The 12,321-nt window shown below is 38.7% G+C and overlaps 1 protein-coding gene across 1 annotated transcript in view; it reads left to right on the top strand.

Annotated features, from left to right (window-relative positions):
* Nucleotides 1–12,321, top strand: part of HEATR6 (HEAT repeat containing 6) — a gene marked incomplete in the record, with an annotated part of 1,433,578 nt that overhangs the window by 1,405,601 nt on the left and 15,656 nt on the right. Inside the window, 1 exon segment of the mRNA XM_044054904.1 lies at nucleotides 7,911–8,115. Coding sequence (XP_043910839.1) covers nucleotides 7,911–8,115 — 205 coding nt within the window.

Here is a 12,321-nt window from a genome sequence, read left to right as displayed (position 1 = left end):
TATTTTTTTATTTTAAAAATATATATATATATTTGTTTATATATATATATGTATGTATATATATATATATATATATATATATGTATGTATGTATATATATATATATATATATATATATATATGTATACTTACTGAAAAAATGAAAACAATAACCCTCAAAGTAGATCGAGCTTTCGTCCTTTATTGTGTAGGAACTTCTTCAGAATTAATTAATTAAGCTTTCCAGTTATAAGCTTAGATAATAACCAATGGGAAACTGTAAACAAAGTGTACATAAACAAATGTTGTACCAAATCAAAACCTGTGTGAGGAACACCAAATATGTACATAATTAAATGATGTACCAAATCAAAACCTGTGTGAGGAACACTAAATATTTACATAATGAAATGATGTACCAAATCAAAACCTGTGTGAGTAACACTAAATATTAATAAAACATGAGAGAAATTACTGCTTCCGTTTTAACACACATTTTAGACTCAAGGATTCATTTAAACCAGGATGGTAGTCTGCTTCTAAATGAAGTTGCCATTTCAACTCAAGAACTTGCAAAAGACCATCTGCATCTTCAATAAAGTTATCTACCTGTTCTAACACTAGAAATTTGCACATGGATAAATTATTACAAGACGAGCTGTGTTTGTCCAGGGCATTAGAAGAATCTTTAGATCGAATAGCAGCATTGTGTTCTTTTGTCCTGTCACTTAATTTGCTAGTAGTCTTTCCTATGTAAAAACATGAGCAGGATGTGCAAATAGCTGCGTATAATACCATGGTGCTGTTACAGTTATAAGCTTTCTTAAACAATACTGGCACATTACAATGTGTGAAACAGTACTTGTCACCTGTGAAACTAAAATTACAAGCCACACATTTGCCGCAAGTGAACATTCCTTTGGAATCATTGACATTAATGTGTTGAGACAGTAAAAAAGGTTTGTCTTTACCTTCAAACATAGATTTGAATGTTTTGGTCTTTTTGAAAGAAAACTTGGGAGCAGGCCCCATAATATCTCTAATAGAATTGTCACTAGGCAGAATTCTCCAATTATTAGTCAGTATACTCCTGATGTTTTGCATATTCCTGCTAATAGGCAAAGCAAAACTAGATGACCAACTGTCGTCGTCATCAGTAGAACTTTTTCTGTTAGGTACAAAACCATATCTTAAAATAGGTTTAAATCTACTGTGCTTGTTACATCCAATATCATTCCTGATACTGTTAACCAAATGAAAAGGATAATTTTTCTGCATGAAGAGCAAAGATAAAATATCACATTCAATTTCAGAAATAGTATCATCACTTATTAATCTGGATAATCTAACAAACTGTCCTTTTGCTACGTTGCTCTTCATGAACCAAGAGTGTTGACTGTGGTAGTCCAAATAGCTATTTCTATACGTTTTCTTCCTAAAAATTTTGGAAGAGAGGACACCAGAAGTTTTTTCGCTAGATAAGGTGGTATTTAAAAAAGACACAATGGGACCCTTCCCTGCTAAAACAAATTGAAGGAATCCAATACTCTCAGACAAGGAATTAATGAATAACTCAAGCTGCTTGTCAGAGCCCTTCCAAGCAAAAAATATGTCATCAGTAAAATGGCAATAATGTTCTGTAAGTTCAAAACCAGGGAGGTGTACAAGGGTATCTAATTCCCATTCACTCAGTACTACATTTGCAAAAGCTGGGGCCATTTTAGTGCCCATGGCAACTCCTCTAACTTGTTTGAAGATGTTATTATTAAAATGAAAGAAATTATTGTCTAAAACCAAAGTCTTGAGAGAGTGTAAGGTGTCAATTCTGGCTTTAGGAAACTTCATGAACTTGTGTAGAAAGTATTTAACATAATTAAGCCCTTCCTGGTGGGCTTAGGAAAGATTGGGTACCATATATATGATATATATATTTGAAGCCCTAGATTTTTTCTGGAACTGGTGTCTCGCTCTCCTTCCACAACATCCTCACTCAGGTTTTTTCGAGGCATATGTGGACAGGATGATGAGGAAATTTCTTAGAGCAGAAATCCAGATGGAAGTGTTGTCAGCTGTCTGTCCCATCAGATCCATGAGCCTTCAACCACCTTCACACACCATAGTAACTTCTTCTGTGATCCTGCCCATAGTTTCAGAGCTATCAGATCTGAGAGTGCCAAGAGTTGAAGTGTCAGATCCAAAGATACCACCATCTTCTCTGGATTTGACTTTGTCCCTGATCCATATGGTGTCTTTCCCTTGTGAAACTGGATGAGTCTCGGAGCCGAAGACTTTGTGTTGGATCCACTGCATTAACTTCGACTCGAAGGCTGTTGGAGCCATCACTTTCCCTCAGTGCCTTGTCGCTGGACAGTTTGGATCTGACTTCTTCCTAGGAGAGGAGATCCAGGAGGGGTGGAGATCCGGCTGAGCCTAGAGCTTCAGCTCTGCCGAGGTTGTTTTTTAGTTCTCCTAGGCACTCTGCCTTTGAGGTACTTGAGAGAGTTTTCTCCCATCCCAGGGAATCCTCTACTCTCATTTCCTCGGATAGTATACCTGTTTCCTCCAACAAATTTGACCTCTAGGTCTTGTCACCCTTCTCCACAGGAACAGCCAGCCTGTAAGAGCTTCCAGACAGTTCCTGTTCTAGAACTCACCATCTCTTCCAGTACCTCTCCAGAACACCCCACTGAAGAGGTCCACCAGAAGAGAACATGCAAGAAGAGGCACTCAGATTCCTCTCAGGAATCTTTTAACTGAGAACACTGATTTTGATGAGGGGGAAGGGTCCCCAAGTTCCCCACTGTCTCCTTTGGAGACATTTTAGAGATCCTGTGCCAAAAAGTTGGTTGGGCCTTCCAAAGCACTTCCCAAGAGGAAATGGTGTTTCTGGAAGACTTCATATCTGGCCATCTACATCTTTGGTTACCCCCTGGCAGATGACCATATAGACCTTCTCTCCCTGCAGGTGTGGAAAGAATCAGATACCATGGAGCCTATCCCCCAGCGACCAAACAAAATTCTTGGAGCCCCAAAGATAGGCAGTATTGGAGTAAGGGAATCCCTGTAGATGCTATGGTTGTGGCGGCAGCCACCAAAAAGGAAGTAGCCAGAGTTCCTTTGTCCACCCTCCTAACAGAGAATCTAAGGTGTTGGACAGATATGGAAAGTGCATTTATGCTTCGGTGACCTTTGCCTTAAGGTCGCTTAACTGTCTGGCACATTTTACTAGATTACAGAGGGACTTGATCAAAGAACTCTCCAAGTCCCTCACAGGGTCCATTTTGACAGAGGAAGAGAAAACTTACTTCTCACAACTGGCCACCCTACAGTCTATATCCAGCACGTCCATGAGGTTAATATCTCATGCTTCTGAAGGTTCCTTATGGGCTGCTGGTTCAGGCATAGCCGTAATGAGACATGCCTAGATCAGATTGCGTGATTTTGCAGAGCTCTTTAAATCCTCTGTCATCAGTACTCCTTTTGATGGATCTGTTTGGGCCCACAGTAAATGACACACTTTCCCGCCGTGAGCAGTATAGAAAGACCTTGTCTGCTGTTGGAATCTGTTTCTCTATCCGTCAGACCTTTCTCTAGGAATCAGTGTGGAGGTGTGAAGATGTGGTTCTGAAAAACCCAAGGACCTTTTCAGGATGTGGGGAGTTTTCTTGCAGTGGCAGAGAGGGGCATATTAACAGGGGGCTCCACAGAACCAGTAGTCTCAAGATTCTTTCATGGACAGGCCCTTACAGTGCTCCTAAAAGGCTTCTTAACTGTTCTTCTCTGAGGGGCAGTTAGAGGTGCCTTTCCTTGCACCCAAACGCCCAGACAACCATCACAAGAGATTCTTGGACACGAAGGATAATATCCAGAGGATACTTCATTCCCTTTTCACAAAACCCCTCACAAAAGAGATGTCGCCCCAGTGTTCTACCCAGTCAGATGCATTAGCAGCCTTAAAAATTCAAAAGCTGATAGAAAAGAGAGTCATCCAAAAGGCTTTTTCTCTCAGATCTCAGTCATCTAAGTTAATTTGTGAAGAGCTCCATTTTCTGGATGGTCATGGTTCAGTCCATTCTGCCTCATCTAGAGAAGGACAGCTGGATGTGTTCTATAGATCTTCAAGATACATACTATCACATTAAAATACACAGGTGCTCTCAAATATATCTGCGTTTTTAGCTGGGAGCCAGTTATTACCAGTTTAGAGTCCTGCCCTTTGGTCTCACCACAGCCCCCATGGTGCTCACCAAATGCATGTCAATGGTGGCAGCTCATCTCAGACTGCACAGATTCATTATTTAGATTACTGGCTCCTCTCCACATCACAGAAGAAACTCTTAGAGAAGAGCAGGGATTACTTACTGCAGTTGCATTCATTCCTAGGGATCACAGTAAATCTTTCCAAGTTCCAACCTCAACCAGTTCAAGTTTTGGAGTTAATAGAAGCTCACCTGGGCACAGTCATACAGTTTTCATTTTTACCTCAGAAGGCAAACTTCATTCCCTAAGATTGCAAGTCAGAGTCTACCATTTCTATGTTTCTGTGGGACTAGTTCTTCAAGCCCTTATGTTTGATGGCTGCAGCGATCACCCTATTACCCATGGCTCGCTTTCACATCTGGATTCTCCAGTGGATCCTGTCAGTACAATGGTTGATGCTTCAACATCCGTTAAAGTATTCTGTAAAGATTTCATCAGTCTGCAAGGATTCTCTACTTTGATTGATCCAGTCCAACTAGCTTTGTCAGGGATGCCAATTTAACTTTCCTCCCCCAAAGGCCACACTGACCATGGGTGCTTCACAAATGGGGTAGGGGATTTCTTGGGATGGACTGTTCTGTTTACATGGTCCCCAGAAGAGACCAATTTGCATATTAGTGTCTTAGATAGGAGAGTGGTCCTATTAGTGTTGCAGGCCTTTCATAACTCTCTTCATCTTGGTATGATTGCAATTCAGACAGACAATATGTCAATGGTTTGGTACATCAGTAAATGGGGGGTGAACAAGAATTTACCCCTTTGCTGAGAAGTAATGAGAGTCTGGCAGTGGGCAATCTCTTCCAGCTGCTTTTTTGTAGCAATGCACATCCGGGGAAATCCAGCATCTTAGCTGACAAGCCCAGCAAATCCATCCTGATTCCGCACGAATGGTCTCCCAATCCTGTAGTGATAGAAGTGATTTTTCATCGCTGAGGTCAATTTTGCTTCTCCCCTCAACAACAAGTGCAGCAGGTTCTTTCCCCTAATTCCCCCTGTTAAATTCCAGGTTGCAGCCATCTCTGATTACCGCATAGGACATAATGCCTTCCTCCTAGCTTCTTCTAAAATGTGTGTTTTTTCTGAAGGGTGCTCTTTGCTTAGACCTCTAATAAAAGACCCTACTCCATCCTAGGATCTTACTGTTTTGTTACAAACTTTAACTCAATCTCCCTTTGAACATTCGGCTAAGTCAGACCTGACATTTTTGTCTTGGAAAACAATATTTCTTGTTGCCATTACATCAGCAAGGTGAGTATTTGAACTCCAAGCACTCTCTTCAAAACCTCCTTATTTGTTTTTTTTTTCACAAAGATAGTGACATTATGTGCAAACCATTCCTTCCTGCCAAAAGTAATTTCTGAGTCAAACATGAATCAAGTAATCAAATTACCAGTCTTCTTTCCAAAATTGACAATAGTTGAGAATACATGCTACATCTTTTAGATGTACATAGAAAACTTTGTTTTTACCTCCACAGAACAAAAGAATTTCAAAACACTGATCAACTGTTTGTTTCCTTTGCTAAAAACAAATTGGGTAAACGAGTATCTAAAGTTACCTTAGCTAATTGGATAACAGATTGCATTTCCTTTGTATATTCTGTAAGAAGTTTGTTGTTGTCTAAATCTCCAAAGGCTCATTTGACTAGATCCATGGTTACATCATGTGCTTTTTTGGCCAGAGCTTCAGTTGATGACATTTGTGCTGCAGCCACTTGGTCCACGCCCCATGCTTTTATTGCTTATTACAAGTTGGACATCATATCCAGGAGCAAGGCTGGCTTTGGCTACACAGTTCTCCAGAATATCCTTCCATGAGGCCACCCAAGATTGTCATAGTGGGGGACTCTGTCCCATACGTTGAAAAGTGAATGAAAATGACATTATCAGATATTAAAGTTATGTACTCACCATTAGTATGCATCCGTTTTCATTCTTCCTCAACTCCCCATCCTTCTTTCTCTTATCCTTATCCATTGGGGTTGACCTGATGAGGTGGATTGGAAATATTGTTTTCAGTCTAAGGCCATACTCTGTCTATATGCTGTTTCTTGTTATAATTATAAATTATTAGTATAAATATTTATGCCTTCTGGCATATTTAGCAACAGCAAACTCAATCTGAGATAACCTGGCAAGTCAGGGGCATCATGGGTAAAGGGAAGAGCTCGAGAGTCAGATCCAAGAATCTAAAGAGATTTTCTGAGTTGGATCAAAGATCCATACGTTGAGGAAGAATGAAAATTGATAACACAAAAAAAACAAGTAATCTCCGTGGTATCCCCGAAGTCTCAAATAACCCATTAAACAAGTATAGTGGGTCCAAAAGCAAAACAGTGTAAGAAACTTGTGTGTGTGGAAGATTTTCAATCCATATATATCTAGTTAATCACTATATATTAATCAGATCAGACAATGGTAGTAGAAGTAGCGAACTTAAACTCGTCTTAAGTCAACAAAATAATAAAAAATATATAATTAAAATATTGTACATAATTACTAAGTATTCGAAAGTAATCCAAGCAGGGCTACTACCATTGTCTGATCTGATTAATATACACTGATTAACTAGATATGTATGGATTGAAAATCTTCCACACAGAAAAACTGACAACACAGATGCATAGTTATGGTGAATACGTAACTTTAATTTTATATACTTTGCCCTTTCATCTGGACAGCAAAGTATCTTCCAGAATATGGATTGGAAGCCAAATTTGTTGCCAGAGGAAAATGTTATTTACCTATAACCATGTTTCTAAAAGAGATATTTTATATATATTCTTGCACAGAACATTGTTTTTTGACAATTGAATAAGAGGACCTTAAAAAGTGCCCACTTATTTGACCTATATTTCCATTAGAACTTTTGGTGTGGCTCTCAACTATATGACTTGCAAAAATGCAGTTATAAATGGACCATTCATGTTTTAGTTTGCATGCATTGTTCTATATTTTCTGTAGTATCAGTATATATTTGTTTCATTATGGATCTGTACTTATTAGGTTTCTACCTCTCATAGTAACTCATGGAAAACATTGTGTAGCTTACTGAAAAATGTGGATAAAAGTTTTGATATCTTCTTGTACTACTTGTCATTTATTATGTGACTAAATGAATAATGTTTATAGTTGAAGGTATTGTGTTGTCTAGTGATAAAGCTTTGAATATGATCCATTCAGCTCAAGTTTGATTAGTGACTTTGGTACCTGCTGTCTCTATCATGGGGGAGGAATGGAGTGACGAGGCTATTGCCTGCTCACTTCTCTTTAGAGGGAGTGTAGGAGCCTTACTGGGGAGGCATTCCATTGCCTATGTTGCTGGTACTGATACTGAAAATTGGAGAAGAATGGAGTGCTGGGCAAGTATACGGGAGAGACTGGAAAGAGAACTGTCACTATGGAGGTGAGGCAGTTACCTTACAACATCCCACTGCTGACCCCACACACTGGGTGATAGAAAGACAGTTCGTTTGGGCTGTTAAGGTTTAAGAAAAACAATCCTTATCTCCACTTGGATGATGGTTTTACTCCCAGATCACTTACCCCTCCTCCTTAGGGGAATGAATGGGACAGTTGGGTGTCAGGGGGTTGGAGACAAGAGAAAATGTATTGTGATATTCTTTTGTATTTCTTACCATCTCTTTTGGGCACTGATTTCTTATTTTTCAGGTTAAGAGTAATGCAGTTCGAGCACTGGGAAATTTGCTTCACTTTCTGCAATCTTATCACATAGAGAAGCCTCAATTCAGAGAGAGTGTAGAAGATGCTCTTCAGGCTCTGATTCTCACAGTGCAGAGTGATGTCACCATGAAAGTGAGGTGGAATGCTTGTTATGCACTAGGAAACGTGTTCAAGAATTCTGCCTTACCTCTAGGTAAGTACGTCCATGTTTGTTCTTTCTCTTGAGGTATAAACACTTAGAAAATATGTAATTGATTCATTTTGCACATGTATGTAGTTCTGAATAATGGTCTTTGTAACACTGACTTGGAAAGCAGAAGAGTAAAAAGAGAATTAAGCATTTATGAGTGCTGTCTTATCTTAGACAGTACATTTGCAAGATTTGCTGCTTCTGTGCTATATGGTGATGTCCACTGACACTGAAAATGAAAACATGCAAGAAAGGAATGGAGTATGTGAGAACATTGCTATGCACTACCCATCTACAAGATGTTTTTAGTCCCCCTGCATGCCACACTTTAGTGGCTAACCTGATAATCGATGACTTATGATGGACAGCAAGTTAAGCCTTGAGGTATATGTGAGAGTGAATCATGTAAGCATCCAAATTAAAGAAGCCCAGAAAAACTATATGTATATAGGTGTTAGGTAGGTGTGTGTGTGTGTGTGTGTGTGTGTGTGTGTGTGTGTGTGTGTGTGTGTGTGTGTGTGTGTGTGTGTGTGTGTGTGTGTGTGTGCGCGCGTTTTATCTGCAAATGTCTACATAGGAACACACAGGTGTCTGTGGAAAGTCTGAAGACTGTAACTGCAGATGTGCTGTAGTCCTATCTCGTCTTCATTCTTATACTTGGGTTCGGCTCCGACTCGGCACTTCTCTAGCTCAAAGTCTTCTGGTTGGCTCGTGGCAAGGAGGTATCCCATCATGCACCGCTGATATCCTCCAGATCTCTTTTGCTGCTCGTTGAGCTCAGACGTGCTTCTTCTTGGGCATGGCTAAGTGAAATTTTTTTCTACTTGTTATTCAATCTTTTTACTTCAAAAAGAGTTGCATTCAATTTACTAGTGATCGTTTATAATCTAGTGTCTGTTTTAAACATTTTGTGGCATTGTTTGCTCTGTTTTTTGCTTTTTTTTTGATGTTGTTGATTGGCCGCTCTACCATAGGCCAATTGTTGTGTATCCCTGCTTCGCTTTGTCTTCTTGCTTTATGGGTTGTGTAATTGTTGTTTCTCTTTCTAAACTTATTTTCACCAAGGGCTAGGCTTGTTTAAGTTAGAGGACCTAGTCCTTGGTTCTGTTGCTCGTGTTCTCCTTTCAGGGCTAGGCCCGTTAAAGTTAGAGGACCTAGTCCTCTGTCTGTTACTTGTTTTCTTTTGTCCTAGGGCTAGGCCCGTTTAAGTTAGAGGATCTAGTCCTCTGTCTGAGTTTATTGTTTCTGCAGGACTAACCGTTTAAATAGAGGTAGTCCCGGTTTGTTTTTCTCTTTCAGTTTTCTGGCATTGGTGTTTGTAATTGTACAGATATGTCTAAAGATACGAAGGACCACAAGCCTTCTGGCTTTAAAAAATGTACTAAGTGCGCCCACAAAATGTCCCTGACAGATGGGCATACTATTTGCGTCTACTGCTTAGGTGCTGTTCACCTTCAAGAGTCTTACTGCTTTTGCCATGCTTTTAGTTCTCGAGTCCTTCAAGAGAGAAAGAACAAACTCATTTTGAAAGGCCTGTTAAAGCATTCTTCTGAGGATGAGTTGGCTTCTTCTTCCTCTAGTTCTAAGTTGCCATCTTCCAAAAATGACAAAGTTAAATCCACAAAAAGACAGTCTCCCACTCACTCGGTGTCGTTGGAGCCACCAGACAAAATTGCTAAATTGACTACTTCCTCTTCGGCTCCACTGGTTTCAGCGCCGACAGAGGTTACTGATGTGGAACAATCAGTTTTGGTTCCAGGAGTTTCAGAGCCGATAACTGAATCTGTGTCTCGGAGCCAGTCAGCTGAACTTCGTCCGGTCTCTCCGACACTTGGATTGCCTATTTTTCAGCGGTCTAGATCCCCCACTTTATCTCCCAGGTCCTCAAGGAGCCTTTCTGATGAGTAAAAGCACTGAAAACACCATGCTAGACACAAAAAGTAGATTAAGATTAGCGCTTTCGTTTATACCAATTCGATAAACTTCTTCAGATAAAAATACAAAGGAAGTATACATTTAAATACAAATCCAGAATGACATCACATCCTGTCAATAAAAGCACATAAAGTATCAATTAAATACAAATAATTTAAATAATTTAAATATTTTATGTTCTTATTGTGAAATAAATATAATAAACATGAATCCTAACGGAATAATGCTTTTAATTTAAGTAAGCTCATAATGGAAATGGTGTCATTCAATCCAGGAGACACCGAAGCGTTTAATTTTAACTGCCATAATAACTCTCTTTCTTCTAACTGTAATGGAGTAGGGCCCCCTCTTCCATTATCAAAAATCTTTTCTATTACTAAAAAATGAAAATAATGATCTGGAAAAGTCATCACATGTCTTGCCAGAGCATTTGTTGTATTACATTTAGAAATAGCATAGACATGTTCATAAATCCTATTTTTTATAGCCCTATCAGTTTTCCCTATGTAGTATGAGGGCCATTTATGGCACATTGCTAAACCAGGAGATAAGGGTAATAATTTAACTATGTGTGAACGAGATATTTTAGATACCTTACAGTTTGCAAATGTTTGGATTTGTAAGCCTGATAAGGGAGGTGGACTAGTCTTTTTTAATAAGGAAGATTATGTAACTAAAATCTTAGACATGTTAGACTCTTCGGCTTATTTAGAAGTTTCACTCAATGAAATTAATGGAGCATATTGAAGAGTTAATGGGTTTATTAACGATTTATTCATGGAGAACAGAATTGATAGTGATTTATTCAATTATTTAAAAATGGCATACCCAATTATACCTAAACTTTTTGGTTTGCCGAAAATTCATAAATGTCTTAACACTCCCCCTTTGAGACCTATAATTGATGGTAGACAATAACATACGGTTGTGCCAAATACATTGATTGCAAACTTAAAAAAATTTTGAAGAACCAGAAACAGATTTGTAAAGACTCCTGGGCATTTTTGGAGGCTATTAACACGGTTCCTTTTAATCATGAACTCAACTTCCTGACCATAGATGTTAGGGATCTCTATACCTGTATACTGCAAGATATTGTTTGCGAATGGGTAAGAGATTTCCTTTTGAATGAAGGAATGTTAGGTAGTGACATTGATGTCTTGATTTATTTGTTAGAAATTGTCCTAATGAACAATTTCTTTATGTTTAATGGGAAATTTTTCTTACAAAAAACCGGAATAGCAATGGGCTCCCCATGTGGGGGCACCTTTGCTAATACAGTCATGGCAGCATGGGAAAAGAGTTTTCTCTTTGAAGTTTCTCTTTTTAAAGAGAAAGCTGTTTGGTATACACGATATTTTGATGATATCTTTATCTTGTGGAATGGGGACAGAGAGTCAGCGGAATCTCTTATGTTGGAAATGAATGGTTCCACTAATTTTCCTGAGTTCACTTATGATTTTCAGGAAGATTCTATTAATTACTTAGACGTTTTGTTAACTAAGAATCATGAATTAAATACTTTTACATCTAGAGTCCATCGAAAAACAACCTATTCAAATTCATTCCTCCATTTTTCCAGCTGCCACCCCTTACATCAAAAACGGGGGGGGGGGGGTAGTGAAAGGTCAATTGGTCCGGGCAGCTAGGATGTCCACACTTGAGGGAGACTATTTGGAGGAATGCAATTTATTAAAGGACATGTTTTTAAGCAGGGGATACCCTTCTTCATTAATTAATGAATTAATAATAGAAGTTTCATTTAAAAGAGAGCAAGGTTCTTTTTTACCTATTTTAAGGTATATAGCTGAAACACTAGATGGACACCCTAATGATGGTTTTATTAATGATAATAGCTCAGCTTGAACTCAGTTGTTCTGCCCCCATTATCCGATGATGAACATGGTAAAGATTTTATTGGGACAAATTTTATAACAGCTTTTTCAAAGGATGCATCCTGTGTTAGAACAATCATCATCAAAAATTGGTCATTTATTTTGGATGATGTATTTTTAAAAGAATGTTTAGGTAAATCACCAAACATCACCTTTAGGAAAGGGAGAAACTTAGAGTATCTTAGAATTAAAGCAACAAGTGAATTATAGGCCACATTTTGGGATGTCCAAATGTGGCGCTTGTAGTATGTGTAAACACATCTTAGTGACAAAATCTTTTGAGGTCAATGGGAAAAGATTTTATTTAAATGATAAATTTAACTGTAATAGTAAAGGGGTTGTTTATTTGGCAATGTGCCGTAAATGCCCCTCATACTAC

This window comes from Protopterus annectens, chromosome 13.part0 (genome assembly GCF_019279795.1).
Source record: "Protopterus annectens isolate FY-2018-M chromosome 13.part0, PAN1.0, whole genome shotgun sequence".
Lineage (NCBI taxonomy): Eukaryota > Metazoa > Chordata > Ceratodontiformes > Protopteridae > Protopterus > Protopterus annectens.
This window is presented reverse-complemented; position numbering and strand designations above follow the sequence as displayed.